The sequence below is a fragment of the Papaver somniferum genome, chromosome 7, assembly GCF_003573695.1.
Source record: "Papaver somniferum cultivar HN1 chromosome 7, ASM357369v1, whole genome shotgun sequence".
Lineage (NCBI taxonomy): Eukaryota > Viridiplantae > Streptophyta > Magnoliopsida > Ranunculales > Papaveraceae > Papaver > Papaver somniferum.
In genome coordinates this window covers 269,172,499-269,192,231 of record NC_039364.1, presented here as the reverse complement: position 1 = coordinate 269,192,231, position 19,733 = coordinate 269,172,499, and the positions used below count along the sequence as shown (strand labels likewise).

At 37.6% G+C, this 19,733-nt stretch overlaps 1 protein-coding gene and 2 long non-coding RNA genes across 3 annotated transcripts; all 3 read left to right on the top strand.

Annotated features, from left to right (window-relative positions):
* The first annotated feature begins 8,159 nt into the window (after positions 1–8,159).
* LOC113300405 lies at positions 8,160–8,974 on the top strand. Its single transcript, XR_003335775.1, has 3 exons — positions 8,160–8,354; positions 8,504–8,628; positions 8,899–8,974. It is a non-coding gene; the product is annotated as an uncharacterized LOC113300405 (long non-coding RNA).
* A 50-nt stretch (positions 8,975–9,024) lies between these two features.
* On the top strand, positions 9,025–9,982 carry LOC113300406. The gene is made up of 4 exons (XR_003335776.1): positions 9,025–9,057; positions 9,274–9,396; positions 9,485–9,569; positions 9,824–9,982. It is a non-coding gene; the product is annotated as an uncharacterized LOC113300406 (long non-coding RNA).
* A 569-nt stretch (positions 9,983–10,551) lies between these two features.
* On the top strand, positions 10,552–13,165 carry LOC113296595 (60S ribosomal protein L23A-like). Its single transcript, XM_026544898.1, has 2 exons — positions 10,552–10,719; positions 12,998–13,165. Exons 1-2 carry the CDS (start codon positions 10,552–10,554, stop codon positions 13,163–13,165), a joined length of 336 nt encoding a protein of 111 aa, XP_026400683.1.
* Positions 13,166–19,733: the final 6,568 nt, after the last annotated feature.

The following is a 19,733-nucleotide window of genomic DNA, read 5'->3' as shown; positions in this document are numbered from 1 at the left end:
CCTCTGTTTGTTTTCAGCTTGTAAGGGTTTCATTTTCTTTCTCTAGCCTCCTTGGCTAGTTGGTTTCTTGTATTCTTTCATTCTTTTATTACATCGTTCCTTCTTTGCCGAGAAAAAAAAATGATTGGATTTACAACTTTTGTATGGTAGGAAGAAATAATAAAATCTTGGTTTCATCTTATATAAGACTGAGAATTTTTGCATATGACACACATTGAAAGCCAGATGTGCAAAAAAATTTGGTAATGCAAATGTCAATGTAAAGGCTATTGCTAACTTCACTGTTATGCAGATGAATGACTGGAAACGAACTTTACTTGTTCAATCTCATCAACAACAATCTAATAGGCAGATACAACATCATTGGTCACCCCCATCTTCTGATGTGATCAAAATTAATTTTTATGCATGTCTGGATGGGGTCTAATATGTAGAAGTTTCACAGGTGATTGCGATGGACTGCGAAGAGGTGCATCTACTGTGATGGATCCAGAACAAGCCGAAGCTTAAGCACTTTTAGAAGCAGTCTTGTGGGAAAAGCAGAAAGGTATGACAAGGCTCAGTTGGAGAGTGATTGCCTGAATGTAATTGAAGCTCTGAAGGGGAAGCATACAATTGTGAAATGGACTTCCTATAACTTAATTAAAGATGTGTTAGATATTTCAAGTACTTTCACTTACGTGCATAGAGATGCAAACCACTTAGCAGACACTTTAACTAAGTTTGCAAGATATCATATTGCATCGACATCATTTATAAAAAAATCAATATTAATGCTTATTTTTTAAAAGATTCTAAATTTATGGGAACTGGTTTAACAATTGTTGATGATGCAGGAAATCGGAGAGCGGCGGGATGTATACTATCAGTAGCTCAAGGTGCTGAAAAGGGCGGCAGTGTTTGCTGCATTGGAACGGGTGAATGCGATTAATGGAAGAATATGATCACTAAAGTGGACAACATATAGTATTATTTATGATTGGATAGAACCTCTTAAATGTTAATAAGTGAGAATACCAATAAAATTTAAATGGACAACATATCGAGGGGTATACCAATAAAACTTGTTCACGCCAACTAAAACATAAAAACTTTATGAAGTAAAACTAAAATTAAACTTTGAGATTGAAAATTTTTCTTGGCAAACGATGAGTCTCACATGAAAACGATATTACATTGGTTCTTATAAGCATTCAACTTGGGGATAAAAGGAAAATAACTATAGCCCAGATGAATGTTCTAAAGTTGTTCTATAAAGAGAACTTTTTCAATAATGCCTAGCATATTGTGGGAATCCGTCCTGGCTAGGATGTGGTTGGGCCACATACATTTTATATGTAGCCCCTCTTTATTTTTTGACATCTATTTAACTAAAAAACCTGTCCGTCCAAATTTCCTTAATTGTTATGCTTTCTGAGAAAAGGTAGGAAATTAAAAAAAAAAGGAAAAAGTTAAACAGTTAGGTAATAAAATTGTTTTTCAAGTTTTTTTCTACTTTATATAACGTGTCGTCATTTAAAGAGGGACCACATACTTGAAGTATGTGGGCCGACCACATCGTAACCGCACCAGTGGAAATCTCCTAAAAAAATCCCGGAAGACATAGTCTTAATGGGACCCTCTTATTTTTTCCGGGTGGGCGCAGAAATTTTTACGGTTAACATAGCATTACACGAACTTTTAAATGCTTTGGGCCTGCTCGTCCTTAACTTTTTTTTTTTATTCATTCCAGTACATAATAATTAGGAACCATGTTTTAGGGCATCAAGAAAATTTCAATACAACAAAATGATTACCCTAGGGTGGGGTGATAAGAGGTATTTAAGGATAGGTAAATTACTTAGTTATCCTCAATGAATTTATTAATTTACTTATTTATAATTTATTTTGTCATTTAATTTTTTTTAGCATTTTCTTATTATTATTTTTTTTTTCTTTTTTAATTTTAAAAGAAAAATAATTTGGATTTTTTTCTCCCTTCTCTCTTCCCTATACTAACCGTACGACAAAAATATTTCTCACAAACCGATGTTTTATTTTTTTTTAAATTTGATTGATAGATTAAGTTTAAAAAAAAATGAAATTTTTTGGTAGTTGCAGAATTAAATTCGGCTGATAATTGAGACGGATTGTTAGCCGAACTTTTTATCTTGAAGGTGAACTAAAAATAAACTAAAAAAACTAAAATTTTTAAAAGTTAAAATTTTGAAAATTTAAAAAAATTAGAAAAATTAATTAAGAAATTAATTTTTTAATTTTTTTTTGAAAAAGTTAAATTAAAAAAAATAAAAATAAAATATATATATATATAAGAACAGTTTTGACATTAAGCAAAAATATATGGGTACGAGACTTTTAATATTACTATCTAATAACCCGTTTTTGTCTTTATATGATATGCCCTGAAACATGGTTCATAACTAGGGGTGTGCAACGGACGGACGGTTGCGGATTAGGGGTCACCCGCAACCAAACCGTCAAAGTTGCGGATTTGAAAAATCAAATCGTGACCGGCCCAATCACCCGCGGATTTTACATCCGCGGATCCGCGGATTGTACGGGCCGGTTGCGGATTAACCGCGGATTTGTTAGGCCAAGCCCGCTAATTTTAGAGCAGAAAATGTTCCATTTCGGCCAAGCCCACTAACAGCTCTAGTATAGTCAGTCACTTGTAGCTCCAGCAAACTTTGTCTAATCAGTTTATCTCGGAAATCTAACTATAATTTCTTCACTCGGTGTTCCTTCCAAATGACAAATCTAAGAAGTTACTTTTTCAACTGCGACTAAAGATGAATCATAAGTTTTCAAGAGCAAGAAATATATCTTAAGTTTTTCAATTTGAGTTATGGGCTTACTAGTTTTACTTTACTACCCAACGGTGCGGGTAATCCGCGGTTTTTAAAAGACAACCGCAACCGCAACCGCACCGCGTGCGGATTTGAGAACTCCACCCGTGTCCGGCCCATACATCTTGCGGTCTGGGTGAAATCCGCAATTTTACGGACGGATACGGGTCAAATCCGCGGTTACGGTTTTTATGCTCACCCCTATTCATAACGACCGCAGTTAAAACTCTTAAAATGGAATTCGCACATGGCTTTCCTATTGAACTTTGTTAACGAAAGGCCAGCACATAAGACCCAGCATTAACCCATCATGAAAGATTTATAGGGGTCATGGTTTCAGTATTGGGGAACAGAACAGCATATATATATATATATAATCCCAATAAAGATATTCGTAATCTAAATCCTAATATCACGGAGCAAGGAGCTGCCGCAAGAGCTTGCTTCAGTTTTCCCCTTCTATCCCGTTTGTTTGGAGAATTCAGTCTCATTCAGGGAAAATGGTGCGTCTTAGAATCGGGATATCTGGTAGAATTGGTTAGAGCTCACTACTGGGATCCGGAAAGAGATCACGTGGGTGGACGAGGACGACTGGGAGGAGGAGGAGGAGGAGGAGGAGGAGGAGGTAGGGATGGTCATGGGGAGGGTATGGGGCGGGTATTGCCATTCCCAGTCACTGCCCCGTTCATTTTAAAAAAGTGAAAAATACTAGAATCACCCAACTAAATGGGTTCTATATTTTCAAGCCCCACCAAATGGATTCATTACTAAAAACTTCATAATTAAACTTTTTGATATTTCTAGGCCCAGAACTTTAGATTTCAGGGCTTGGTAATAAAGTTTAGGGTTTGGAAGAAATTAGTAATACCAAAAATACCCTTGACTATATATACCTAATAAAATAGGCTATGAGTTTCATTTCCAGATTCATTTCCTGTTTCACTTTCTCTCTCTCAGCAAAAGATCTCTCGGCAAAATTGTATCTGCATCTTCCTTTCACTAGATTTTCTCTTCATGATATTAAATCTTCCGAATTCGAATTGTTTCTTCACAAAATCGTTGCATTGAAGAACAACAAACAAGTGCGTTGATTTTTGATTCGCTGTATTGAAGACGAGAGGAAGAACAACACATATTTCCCAGAAAATCGTTGAATTGATTCAGTTGTTTTCAGATCTGACGAGAGGAAGACGCTGCATTGAAGAACAACAAATAGGTTTGTATCAATTTTTATTTTCTGTTTGTATAAAATAGGTTTGATTCACTAGTTTTTTCTGATCTATTTTTTAATTTCGATTTTCTACTGATTATCGTTTTTTTTGCTTGGATTTTGCTGAGTCTGAGAAGAGGAAGAAAACAGGTTGGAATAGAGAAATCAACATAGTGTGTTTTTGATCTAGTCTTGAATTCCATTGATTTCGATTTTTATGATTTGGATCTTTCTTATTTTGTTTTTATATTTTTTGATTTGGTTGATACTGAGAACAAGAAGAGAAATAATATTGTTTCAGAAGAAGGAAAACAACAAATCTAGGTATGAATTTTATTTGGCTTGATTTCAAAACTTTTTTCATTTTTTTTTCGATTATTTGTTGTTCTTGCATGTCCGATCCGAGAATTTTTTGTGAATTTGTTGTTTATATTTTGTTGATACTGAGAGGAGGATGAAGAAACAATTTTGTTTCAGAAGGACAACTTCAAATTGATGTAGACATGCTGTTTTTTGTTACAGTATGTGTAACTTGAGGTTACACATATGTATCTTGTTGTATTTTTAGCATGAAATTTGTATTTTTCTGTTGTTTTTTGTGAATTTGTTGTGAGTTTTTTATTTGATACTGAGAAGAGGATGAAGAAACAATGTTGTTTCAGAAGAACAACTTCAAATTGATGATGTAGACATGCTGTTTTTTTATACAGTATGTGTAACATAAGGTTACACATGTATATCATGTTGTATATTTAGCATGGAATTTGTATATATATCTTTTTGTTGTTTTTGTTTTTTGTGAATTTCTTGTGAGTTTTTGTTTGATACTGAGAAGAGGATGAAGAAACAATGTTGTTGCAGAAGAACAACTTCAAATTGATGATATAGACATGCTGTTTTTTGTTATACAGTATGTGGAACATATGTATCATGTTGTATTTTTAGCATGGAATTTGTATTTTTCTGTTGTTTTTTGTTTTTTGTGAATTGTTGTGAATTTTTTGTTTGACCAAATGAAGTTTCAGAAAAATAAGGTTCTTAATGACTCTATACATTTTTTACGTGTATGTATGGATTGCAGGGAGTGGTGGAGTTGATATTGATACCACAAAAGTGGTTAAGCAGATGAGGATGGTGTTGTCGAGTGAGCTTCAGGTAAACATGACTCATAAAATTTGATTGTGATTTTCACATTTCTAGGTATCCATATATGTCGGCATATGGATGTCTAACTGCTAGTTATCTGAAACCTGTAACTAGCAGGATGTGTAACTGCTAGTTACACATCCTAGGATATAAAGTTTATGTTCTATATTTGCAGGTTCTTATGAAAAGGTATATCATGAATATTGGAATGACTAGATAACATTGGTTGTAAGTTGCTTTATGGCCATCTTGTTCTTAGTAAAGGGCCATCATTCAGTTTGGATGATGATCTAGCAGTAACTAGCAGGATGTGTAACTAGCAGTTACACATCCTGGGATATAAAGTTTATGTTCTATATATTGAAGGTTCTTATGAAAAGGGATATCATAAGAAACTAAGTGGATGCGTAACTTCTAGTTACACAAGCTATATAGATAAGATAATTGTTGCTTACCTTCTAGGTACACAAACTAAGTGGATGCATAAATTCTAGTTACACAAGCTAAATAGATGTGTAATTTCTAGTTACACATCCTAGGATATAAAGTTTATGTTCTATATTTGCAGGTTCTTATGAAAAGGTATATCAATCATATTGGAATTACTAGATAACATTGGTTGGAAGTTTCTTTATGGCCAGCTTGTTCTCAGTAAAGGGCCATCATTCAGTTTGGAGATGATCTAACAGTAACTAGCAGGATGTGTAACTAGCAGTTACACATCCTGGGATATAAAGTTTATGTTCTATATATTGAAGGTTCTTATGAAAAGGGATATCATAAGAAACTAAGTGGATGCGTAACTTCTAGTTACACAAGCTATATAGATAAGATAATTGTTGCTTACCTTCTAGGTACACAAACTAAGTGGATGCATAAATTCTAGTTACACAAGCTAAATAGATGTGTAATTTCTAGTTACACATCCTAGGATATAAAGTTTATGTTCTATATTTGCAGGTTCTTATGAAAAGGTATATCAATCATATTGGAATTACTAGATAACATTGGTTGGAAGTTTCTTTATGGCCAGCTTGTTCTCAGTAAAGGGCCATCATTCAGTTTGGAGATGATCTAACAGTAACTAGCAGGATGTGTAACTAGCAGTTACACATCCTGGGATATAAAGTTTATGTTCTATATATTGAAGGTTCTTATGAAAAGGGATATCATAAGAAACTAAGTGGATGTGTAACTTCTAGTTACACAAGCTATATAGATAAGATAATTGTTGCTTACCTTCTAGGTACACAAACTAAGTGGATGCATAAATTCTAGTTACACAAGCTAAATAGATGTGTAATTTCTAGTTACACATCCTAGGATATAAAGTTTATGTTCTATATTTGCAGGTTCTTATGAAAAGGTATATCAATCATATTGGAATTACTAGATAACATTGGTTGGAAGTTTCTTTATGGCCAGCTTGTTCTCAGTAAAGGGCCATCATTCAGTTTGGAGATGATCTAACAGTAACTAGCAGGATGTGTAACTAGCAGTTACACATCCTGGGATATAAAGTTTATGTTCTATATATTGAAGGTTCTTATGAAAAGGGATATCATAAGAAACTAAGTGGATGTGTAACTTCTAGTTACACAAGCTACATAGATAGGATAATTGTTGCTTACCTTCTAGGTACACAAACTAAGTGGATGTGTAACTTCTAGTTACCCAAGCTAAATAGATGTGTAATTTCTAGTTACACATGCTAATTAGATGTGGGATTTCGAGCTACACATGCTAATTAGATGTGTAACTTTTACTTACACATACTGATTTTGGGTACAGATACTAATATGAATGTGTAACTCCTAATTACACATGTTATATGCATGTGTAACTGCTAGCTACACTAGTCAGATGTTTGTGAAACTGAATATACATTGTTGTATTTATACGGAAATTGTATTTATACGTACCTGAGAAGTGTTCTAGCTTCTTGATTACTTACGACTAGCTACTTCTTTTTCTTGAAAGGTAGTATATGGATATAGGTCTGGAATGGTTTCACTTAACTCATACATCTGTTTAACTGCACATCACACAAGCCATATGCATGACAATTTGCACGTTTAACTAGCATTGGCAGACTATGGATGTGTAACTAGTAGTTACACATGCTAATTAAATATGTAACTTCTAGGTACACAAGCCACATAAATGTGTATCTACTAGTTACACATGCAAATTAGATGTGTAACTTATAGTTACACATGCTAATTTGATGGGATATGCATATGTAACTTATAGTTACACATGCTAATTTGATGGGATATGCATATGTAACTTTTACTTACACATACTGATTTTGGGTACACATATCAATATGTATGTGTAACTCCTAGTTACACTAGTCATATGCATGTGTAACTGCTAGCTACACTAGCCAGGTGAATGTGTATCTCCTAGTTACACATGTTATATGCATGTGTAACTCTCAGTTACACAATTCAGATGCATGTGTAACCGCTAGCTACACTAGTCAGATGCTTGTGAAACTGAAATATACATTGTTTTATGTACTGTTCATTTTAATCGTATAAATACTGATTGTTTGTTGTTATATTTCAGGTTTTAGATAACTTCATAAAAGCTAATTGCTTAAACGTGGTAATGGTCTCGCTGGAACTGGAGTTGACGCTGAATACACAAGTCAGATGCATGTGTAACTCTCAGTTACACTAGATAGACACATATGTAACTCTCAATTACACTAAACAGATGCGTGTGTAACTTCTAGTTACACATGCTAAGAAATTATTGTAAATGAATATTAAAGTAATAACTTTTTTTTTGTGTTTTTTTTTTTATGTCTATTTATTTGCATATATATACAAGTGTAACTTTGCATTACACATATCATAAGGATGTGTAACTTCTGGTTACACATGCCATATGCATGTGTAACTTCTGGTTACACCTTCGCACTGTATTTTAATACTTTCGGATTTGGACCTATTTAGAATTTATCTGTTATTAATTTATTTTCATAGCTTTCCTGCTATTGCAACAAGATAATATGGTTTTCAACCTCTGATTCTTGATAACTAACGCAGAGAACTTTCCTTGGCTGTTCCCGGATATGTTCTTAAGTTACATCTTTTTAGAAACCTCAGTCAAAGTTTTAAATGCAACCAACTCAATTAAAGGTAAGTCTTTACTTTCTTTTCAATTATTTACATGATACTTGTATTACAGTCGTTCTTGGATGTGCATCTGGTCTTGGCATGTAATTAGATGTGTATCTTTGATGCCTGCGCATTTTATACATCCTGATAGACCAGATGTATATATGCAGGGGAAATACAAGTAGACTATGAGATAGATTGATCTGATGGAGAAGAGGGTGGTTATGGCAGAGTCGATGCTGGAGGGTACATTACAGTACCAATCTGGTCAAGCTAAGTGTTCAAATCCATCAAGGTATCATATCCTCATCCATCTCAAATCCAATTATTATTCTGCCGCTCCTCCGTTCATGTTGATTTCATATCAGTCTGTTTAGATAAATGCTTAGTAAATTTGCTAGGTACGAATTAAAACGTTCTCTCTTAAGATTCTGATGGTCCAATTGGGCTCTATCTAATAGTTTCTCCCACTAGATTCACCAACCTCATTGATTTCGATCAAATTCAGTTGAAATTGTCATTGGGGATTTTATCAATGCTGAATCTGGTGGTAATTACATTGCAGAATGCTATTGAATCCATTGAAAGGGCTGTAGAGCATGGAATAATGAATTTTCTTATTTCGTCAGATTCTACAATGCTATTAAAGCTTTCATTACAAGGAAACTGCCATGGTTTGTGCTGGCCGATTGCCTAGCCAAGAAAGGTGTTCGATTAAATAAAGGTCAGGTGCTTACTTTCTCTTCCAGGCCTGCATTTTTTTTATCGAGGATGGAGTGGCCATCTGAATCACAAATTGTATTCTGTTAATACTTGCAAAGTTTAGCCTTTGTGAGCTATTTTTTTGGTCACAATTTGTTCTTAAAATTGGTTATTTGGTAGTGAAATTTCATTGATTTGGCAAAAACCATAAATATCAGTATTATTTATCACTTATCAGGTAATCTCTGTTTTGAGGTACAACAGAAAACTACTTGACGAAAAGGAATTTGGAGAAGCTCTATATGGGAGTGTTCATTATGAGCTTTTTTTTCTCTTCAGCCTCAAGAGTCATAATATACTTGTAAGTCCATCATGCCTTCCTTCGTTTTATTTGGTTGTTAATCATAATAAATTGAATGGCTTCTAATTGAATGGCTTCGTTTTATTAGCGACTTGGATTCCTAGCTGAAGACACCCTCTATTTATGTGTTCGACTGTTTAGATGCAGGAATGATTGCCAATGCGTTTATAGAGGTTAGCAACATGGTGAAAGTTATATCAAATGTTATGTGTACTGAAAAAGAATTCAAATCAGAGTGTTTATATCAAATCCCTTGCTCTGTCTTAATAAGCTTATGGCTCGCTATGATGGCTACATCTTCATGTTGTTATTTTTTTAATTATTTGCTTGAGTTCTTGAATTCTCAAGTTACCAAGGCCACACTGGTGAGTTGACCAAATTGTTTTTGCCTCTTGTAATAATCTTACTTTGTTATTTATGATTACAGTCTCAGAAGATCGGTCTTGAGTACATGGATGTTGAAGGTCTTAAGAAGCTTAACAAGAACAAGAACTTGGTCAAGAAGCTTGCAAAGAAGTTTCATGCTTTCTAGCCTCAGAAGCTGTTATCAAGCAAATTCCCCGTCTTCTTGGACCTGGTGTTAACAAGGCAGGCATGTTTTTCTACCAAGAACTGTGGACTTATTAATTTGTTTATGTTGCTTTGTCTCGCCTTTTTGTTATTGTGCTTTCTGTTGAATGAATGTATATCAAAAGGTAGTATATGGATATAGGTCTGCACATTACATCTGTTTAACTGCACATTAGACAAGCCATATGCATGACAGTTTGCACATTTAACTAGCATTGGCAGACTATATATGTGTAACTAGTAGTTACACATATAATCAAATGTGTAACTTCTAGGTACACAAGCTAAATGAATGTGTATCTACTAGTTACACATGCAAATTAGATGTGTGACTTATAGTTACACATGTTAATTTGATGGTATATGCATATGTAACCTAATATGAAACTTCTATCTAACTGTAACATTTTTTTATTTTACCTTCTTTTTGTAGAGTCTGTAACTCTGTAAGGGTGAACTATTAAGTTTTGTATACTTGCTCTAGTTTATTCAGTTATGAGATAGATTTGACTATTCTGTGTCCATTGGTTTTTGATTTTTGGATGTCCTGTTTTGTTCATTTGTATGAGAAGTGTTCTAGCTGCTATGGTACTGATATCATTTGCTTGTCATGTAGTTACTAAGAAGGCTGACCCCAAGGTGCTGGCTAACAAAGCTTCCAAGGCTGTCAAAGCTGGAGCATCAACCATTAAGAAGAAGGCTAAGAATATCTGCACATCAGTCATATTTCACAGGCCAAAGACATTGCAGAAGGCAAGGAATCCCAAGTACCAATATATTAGTGCACTACCAAGGAACAAGCTGGACCATTACCAGATCCTGAAATACCCACTCACCACCGAGTCCGCAATGAAGAAGATTGAAGACAACAAGAAGAAGAACACAAGGATGCTTTCAAGAAGATGTACAACATCCAGACAGATAAAGTGAACACCGTTATCAAGTAAGCCTTCTTGATTACTTACGACTAGCTACTTCTTTTTCTTGAAAGGTAGTATATGGATATAGGTCTGGAATGGTTTCACTTAACTCATACATCTGTTTAACTGCACATCACACAAGCCATATGCATGACAATTTGCACGTTTAACTAGCATTGGTAGACTATGGATGTGTAACTAGTAGTTACACATGCTAATTAAATATGTAACTTCTAGGTACACAAGCCAAATAAATGTGTATCTACTAGTTACACATGCAAATTAGATGTGTAACTTATAGTTACACATGCTAATTTGATGGGATATGCATATGTAACTTATAGTTACACATGCTAATTTGATGGGATATGTTATAGTGGTTATATTTATGAAAGGTTAACTGTATTATTTTATGACTGGTAATTGCTTGATAGACACCTCTCGTTTTTGCTAGTGTTATTCATTTAGAGATGGATTTGCTGATTTTATGTTGACATATCTAAGTCAGATGCATGTGTAACTCCTAGTTACATAATTCAGATGCATGTGTATCTGCAAGTTACACATGTTATTTAGATGTGTAACTTTTACTTACACATACTGATTTTGGGTACACATATCAATATGTATGTGTAACTCCTAGTTACACTAGTCATATGCATGTGTAACTGCTAGCTACACTAGCCAGATGAATGTGTATCTCCTAGTTACACATGTTATATGCATGTGTAACTCTCAGTTACACAATTCAGATGCATGTGTAACCGCTAGCTACACTAGTCAGATGCTTGTGAAACTGAAATATACATTGTTTTATGTACTGTTCATTCTAATCGTATAAATACTGATTGCTTGTTGTTATATTTCAGGTTTTAGATAACTTCATAAAAGCTAATTGCTTAAACGTGGTAATGGTCTCGCTGGAACTGGAGTTGACGCTGAATACACAAGTCAGATGCATGTGTAACTCTCAGTTACACTAGATAGACACATATGTAACTCTCAATTACACTAAACAGATGCGTGTGTAACTTCTAGTTACACATGCTAAGAAATTATTGTAAATGAATATTAAAGTAATAATTTTTTTTTTTGTGTTTTTTTTTTGATGTCTATTTATTTGCATATATATACAAGTGTAACTTTGCATTACACATATCATAAGGATGTGTAACTTCTGGTTACACATGCCATATGCATGTGTAACTTCTGTTTACACCTTCGCACTGTATTTTAATAATTTCGGGCTTAGATTTAATAATTTTGGGCCTAGATTTAAATTTTATTTAATTATGGGCTTGACAATATGCATAAGGGTATCAAGGTCTTTTAAAAACTCGGGGCCTAGATTTAAACTTTTTTTAATTAAGGGCCTCATATTATGGATTATCCATGGGTTGGGCCTGAGCCTAATTTCCCCTTTAAAAAAATACTCATATCCGCCCCGTTACCCACATGAATTGGGGCGGGGCGGGTATGGGGAATACCCATTTGGGGCGGGTTTTACATGGGTTACCCGTAACACGGAGTTAATACATAAATTTATTTATAATCAAACCTTAAATATGAAGCAAACAAAAATAATAACATAAGAATAATGCATTCTAAAATTTTAAATTCAGAAATTCATCTTAAGGTGAACAAAAGAATCTTTAAATGACTTTTTAGTTTTTCTACTTTGTCCTTTCGATACAAGAACGATCAAAGAATGTGTCTGATCACACCAAGAAAACGAAAGTGATAAATATACAAGAACGATCAAGAATATAATAAATGTAAGAAAGCTCGTCTAAGTGGTAGAAGTATAAAATTCGATACAAATTCTTGCATAAAAGTCGAAACCCTTACAATATGGAAGCAACAGGGCGGATATGGGGCGGGGACCTTGAATCCCATCCCCGCCCCAGCCCCGTAGCTTAGGTTTCGGATATTACCCATACCCGACCCCATCCCCATTTGTTTGGGTAAAACCCTATCCAAACGGGGCGGATACCCACGGGGATGGATTTGGGTGGGGCAAATGGCCATCCCTAGGAGGAGGAGATGGATGGCAGGCCAGACACGACAAAGAATACGCTGCATACGGAGTTGAAGAAGACCTGCTGCTGCAGGACAACGAGGAGACGGATAGGAACCCAGACACGGCGAAGAATATGCATATGGCGTTGAAGACTGATGAGGATAATAGAATGATGATGTACTGTCAGAAGAAGATCAAGACGGATACTAAGAAGAGCCCAGATGATGATGCAAGTTTTATGAATATTGATCCCAAGTAATTGCATGTAGCACGCAGTTGATTATTTTTTTTTTCTTTTTTTTTTTAGCTAGCCTCTTAATTATGATGATCATAACTGCTTATTTTCGGCCGATATTCATTGATACTGAAACAATTTTTTGCACACCAAAAATGTCTACATGAAGTATGATGTCTACATGAAGTATGATACGAAAGGCCAAGGCTTTACCGCTAAGGCTTTTGCAGCTTCAAAAAAGTAAAACTCGTGCTTATAGGACCAGGAAATAGAAATTAATGGAAGGATAAACTTCCTTGAGTAATCCCTTAATCGGATTCTCAATATATATTATTATTATATGAAAGTCATTAACTACAGAGAATAATATCTTGACCGGAAATCAGGCCAATAAGGGAAATAATCTCTTTTACACCCCCTTAGTCTTAGCGTGAGAAGAGCAAACGCTTAGACTAGAACGAAAGTGAATAAAGAGTTGTCTAGGGAGACCCTTGGTGAAGATATCGGCATATTGATTCTCAGAGGGAATGTGCAAGACACGAATATCACCAATACGAACGCGCTCACGAACAAAATGTATGTCAATTTCCACATGTTTAGTACGTTGATGCTGAACCGGATCACCAGACATGTATATAGCACTCACATTGTCACAATAAACCAAGGTGGCACGCCGTAGTGGTATTTGTAACTCAAGAAGAAGATTCCGAAGCCAGGTTGTTTCAGCAACAGCATTGGCAACCCCTCGATATTCTGCTTCAGCACTAGAGCGGGAAACTGTTGCCTGACGCTTGGAGGACCAAGAGACTAGGTTGTCTCCAAGAAAGATACAATAACCAGAGGTAGACCGACGTGAATCTGGACAGCCCGCCCAATCAGCATCAGAGTATGCAGTTAAGCCGGAAATATTGGAAACGGAGAGAAACAAACCGTGATCAATAGTACCCTGAAGATAACGAAGTATGCGCTTGAGAGCGTGCATGTGAGGTTCTCTAGGATCGTGCATGAATAGACAAACCTGCTGAACTGCATAAGATATATCTGGTCGAGTGAAAGTGAGATATTGTAATGCCCCGGCTAAGCTTCTGTATAACATAGGATCCGCAACTGAAGGACCAGATGCAGCACTGAGCTTGGATTGAGTGTCGACCGGAGTAGATACCGAATTGCAATTCGTCATGGATGCACGAGCAATGATGTCCTTCGTATATAATGACTGAGATAAAAATATTCCTGAGGATGAGCGAGTAGCAGAGATACCCAGAAGATGACGTAACGGACCAAGATCAGTCATAGAAAATTCTCGTTTCATCATGTCAATAAAACGGCACAGAACAGCATCAGTGGAAGCAGTGAGGACAATATCATCAACGTATAACAGTAAGTACGCGGTGTCCAATCCTGACTGATAAATAAAAAGTGAGGGATCGCATATACTACCACGAAAACCACAGCGAGTGATGAAGCTCGCAAATCTCTGGAACCACGCCCGAGGCGCCTGTTTGAGACCATAAAGGGATCTGCGAAGACGACAAACATGGTCAGGGAGAGTTGGGTCAACAAAACCTGGAGGCTGATGCATATACACTGTCTCGGTCAAATCCCCATGGAGAAAAGCATTCTTGACATCCAATTGGTGTATGGGCCAAGATCGCGAAGTAGCAATGGCGAGAATAGTGCGAATAGTTGCAGGTTTAACCACCGGACTAAAAGTCTCAAAACAATCAACCCCAACCTGTTGAGATTTACCATTAGCAACAACTCTAGCCTTATATCGTTGCAGGGAACCATCAGCATGAAATTTGTGGCGAAAAAGCCACATGGAGCGAATAATGTGAGCACCAAGAGGTCTCGGTACTAGATCCCAAGTGTTTGTTTTTAACATAGCACTGTACTCATCTTGCATGGCTTGACTCCAGTTAGGATCCCTAAGGGCATAGAGATGAGACCTAGGTAGACTGGATATGTTCGTTTGAATGTGAAGATTTAGTTTTTGAGTTGGTCGGAAGATACCACGAGAAGCTCGTGTTACTGGACGAGAAGGAGTAGAGGTAGGTGCTGTAGGTAAGATAGGAGTAGTGGTAGAGCGTGTCACTGGACGAGAAGGAGGAGAGGTGGGTGCTGTAGGTGGGACAGGAGAAGATGATGTAGGTGCTGAATTTGCTGTAGGGAGTAGAGACGGAATGACAGCAGGAGATGAGGTAGGTGCTGTAGGTGGGACAGGAGAAGATGATGTAGGTGCTGAATTTGCTGTAGGGAGCAGATACGGAATGACAGCAGGAGATTGGAGGGTGCTGTCGTTAGGAGATGATGCAGCGGAAGTAGTTGGAAAGCGACGATGTGGGGGAGTATACAACTGTTGAGTAGTGGGAGAATGAGGTCCAGAAGAGGTGGAGGATGGGTAGGCCAGAGATGCCGGAATTAAGGGCGAAGTAGGTGACAGAGAATTATCGGCAGTGGAAGGATTACTAAGAGAAGATTCACTAAACGGAAAAACGTTTTCGTCAAACGTTACATGGCGAGATAAAATAATTTTGTTGGTGGATAGGTCGAGGCAACGATAACCACGATGGTGAAGAGGAAATCCAAGGAAGACACATCTAGATGAACGAGGAGCCAGTTTGTGTGGGATAGTAGCGGAAAGATTGGGATAGCAGAGACAACCAAACGTACGAAGATGGTCATAGGTTGGTTGGCGTTGGTAAAGAATAGAAACGGGGGAAGTGAAGTTGAGCACTTTAGAGGGGAGAATGTTGTGGAGATAGACAGCCATATGAAGAGAATCGTCCCAATATTTAGAGGGTACGGAAGCATGCGACATGAGGGTGCGAGTGATGTCATTAATACGACGAATCATTCGTTCCGCCTTCCCATTTTGAGATGAAGTGTGAGGACAAGAGAATCGAAAAACCAAGCCATTTGTTTGAGAAAAATTAAGAAAAGAGGAATTATCAAATTCACGACCCTTGTCGGATTGAAAACATTTTATATCCCGCTCAAATTGAGTTTTGACAAAAGAGCGAAATTCTAAGAACTTGGTATAGACTTGAGATTTTAGTTTTAAAGGATATACCCATAGATAATTTGTATAGTCATCCAACAAGATAAGGTAATAGCGAAAACCAGTCTCAACATGTACGGGACAAGTCCATAAATCACTATGAATAAGAGAAAAAGGAGAAAAAGTCATGGAATTCGATTCAAAAAATGGGAGACGAACATGTTTACTAACTTGACAAGAATGACAAAGTTTGGTAGACTGTTTCTTATTACACTGAATATAAGAATTGGAACGTAAATTATCTAGAATAGCATGGCCGGGATGGCCGAGGCGTGCATGCCAGATATCAGACGAGCACACAGCAAGAGACAGGGGAGGAGATGCGGATGATTTTGAAGGTGACACGGCAGAGATGTTGAGAGGATAAAGATCCCCAGAGCTATTACATCGAAGAAGGATCGCCCTCGAACTCAAATCCTTCACAGAAAAACCAGATGGATCAAATTCAACGGACACATGATTATCAGTGGTGAATTTACGAACGGAAACAAGATTTTTGATTATATCAGGGACAACCAGGGTATTTTTTAGGTGGAGAGTTCGGGAAGGGAGATTTATAGATTTAGTGCCTCTGGCTGTAACTGGGATGGAGTTTCCATTGCCAACTAAGATGGATTGTACATTACTAGTGTTAAAAACAGTGTGTAGCGTACCTGAATCCGCAGTGATATGAGAAGTCGCACCAGTATCCATATATAATGTATCATCAGGTGGTTGTAAGGTCATAGAGCTGTATGCTTGAGCAAAGTCAGTTGGCTGTAGCAGCTCGTTGGATGGAGCAAGGTAGGCTTGAGGCTGGTCGTAAACAGGGGGCCTAGGACGACTCTGAGCAGCAGAAGAGCGACCATGTGTTGATCCACGTGGGGAGAAAGATGACTGCCAATGAGGAGCTGTTGGGTAAGGACACGGAGGAGCTTCCCAGTAAGAGTTCCATTGAGGGTAATACGCTGCTGGAGGTCTGTATGCTTGGCGGAATTGCTGCGGTGTTGGCAGTAGGGGTGGATCCATCGACGGAGAGGCTACTGTATGAACAGGCTGTGGTTGTCGAGGTCCGCGTTTGCCTGATCCTGAACGGTGGCTACGGTGAGTCCCACGATCAGTCGATGAGGCTGTGGCAGCAAGAGCAGCTGATGACGACAGACTAGTTTGTTGTGCACGACGAATCTCCTCAGTGCGCAATTGAGAACGAGCAGCGTCAAAAGTAGGCATGGACTGTTGTATAAAGGATGCAACAGTGTTGTATTCCTCCGGGAGTCCATTGACAAGTTGGATAACCAATCGTTTGTCGTTCATGGGGAAATCAAGATCGGTCAGTCGATCCGACAACGATTTTAGTTTATCGCAATAGTCATCGACGCTAGCACAATCAACAAACTTTAGATTGACAAATTTACTTTCAAGGGTCGCAGCACGATTACCTTTGTTATCTTGAAAAAGCTTGTGAAGGTGATCCCAAAGTTCTTTAGCAGTTTTTCCCGATTTTAGAACCGTGAGCATTAGATCCTTGGCCATGGTGGAGAACATCCATTGACGGCAGAGAACGTCTAGTTGTTTCGAGGTATTGGCGTCAATTTCTGTTGGTGTTACTGATCCGTCGATGAGGAAAAGGAGTCCGTGAGCCTGGAGATGGAGTTCGAAGAGAAAAACCCACGATGAGTATTCATCTTGTTTGATATCAAGAAGAATGGGGATTAGGGTTTTTATGTTATTGACAGTAAAAGCTGGATGCAGGGATTTTTTATCACCTGCCATGGATTTTTTTTTTTTTTAGAAGAAAATAGGGGGAAGAAGAAGGAGGATCTCTTTTAGGATGATACCATAATGGAAGGATAAACTTCCTTGAGTAATCCCTTAATCGGATTCTCAATATATATTATTATTATATGAAAGTCATTAACTACAGAGAATAATATCTTGACCGGAAATCAGGCCAATAAGGGAAATAATCTCTTTTACACCCCCTTAGTCTTAGCGTGAGAGGAGCAAACGCTTAGACTAGAACGAAAGCGAATAAAGAGTTGTCTAGGGAGACCCTTGGTGAAGATATCGACATATTGATTCTCAGAGGGAATGTGCAAGACACGAATATCACCAATACGAACACGCTCACGAACAAAATGTATGTCAATTTCCACATGTTTAGTACGTTAATGCTGAACCGGATCACCAGACATGTACATAGCACTCACATTGTCACAATAAACCAAGGTGGCACGCCGTAGTGGTATTTGTAACTCAAGAAGAAGATTCCGAAGCCAGGTTGTTTCAGCAACAGCATTGGCAACCCCTCGATATTCTGCTTCAGCACTAGAGCGGGAAACTGTTGCCTGACGCTTGGAGGACCAAGAGACTAGGTTGTCTCCAAGACAGATACAATAACCAGAGGTAGACCGACGTGAATCTGGACAGCCCGCCCAATCAGCATCAGAGTATGCAGTTAAGCCGGAAATATTGGAAACGGAGAGAAACAAACCGTGATCAATAGTACCCTGAAGATAACGAAGTATGCGCTTGAGAGCGTGCATGTGAGGTTCTCTAGGATCGTGCATGAATAGACAAACCTGCTGAACTGCATAAGATATATCTGGTCGAGTGAAAGTGAGATATTGTAATGCCCCGGCTAAGCTTCTGTATAACGTAGGATCCGCAACTGAAGGACCAGATGCAGCACTGAGCTTGGATTGAGTGTCGACCGGAGTAGATACCGAATTGCAATTCGTCATGGATGCACGAGCAATGATGTCCTTCGTATATAATGACTGAGATAAAAATATTCCTGAGGATGAGCGAGTAGAAGAGATACCCAGAAAATGACGTAACGGACCAAGATCAGTCATAGAAAATTCTCGTTTCATCATGTCAATAAAACGGCACAGAACAACATCAGTGGAAGCAGTGAGGACAATATCATCAACGTATAACAGTAAGTACGCGATGTCCAATCCTGACTGATAAATAAAAAGTGAGGGATCGCATATACTACCACGAAAACCACAACGAGTGATGAAGCTCGCAAATCTCTGGAACCACGCCCGAGGCGCCTGTTTGAGACCATAAAGGGATCTGCGAAGACGACAAACATGGTCAGGGCGAGTTGGGTCAACAAAACCTGGAGGCTGATGCATATACACTGTCTCGGTCAAATCCCCATGGAGAAAATCATTCTTGACATCCAATTGATGTATGGGCCAAGATCGCGAAGTAGCTATGGTGAGAATAGTGCGAATAGTTGCAGGTTTAACCACCGGACTAAAAGTCTCAAAACAATCAACCCTAACCTGTTGAGATTTACCATTAGCAACAAGTCTAGCCTTATATCGTTGCAGGGAACCATCAGCATGAAATTTGTGGCGAAAAAGCCACATGGAGCGAATAATGTGAGCACCAAGAGGTCTCGGTACTAGATCCCAAGTGTTTGTTTTTAACATAGCACTGTACTCATCTTGCATGGCTTGACTCCAGTTAGGATCCCTAAGGGCATAGAGATGAGACCTAGGTAGACTGGATATGTTCGTTTGAATGTGAAGATTT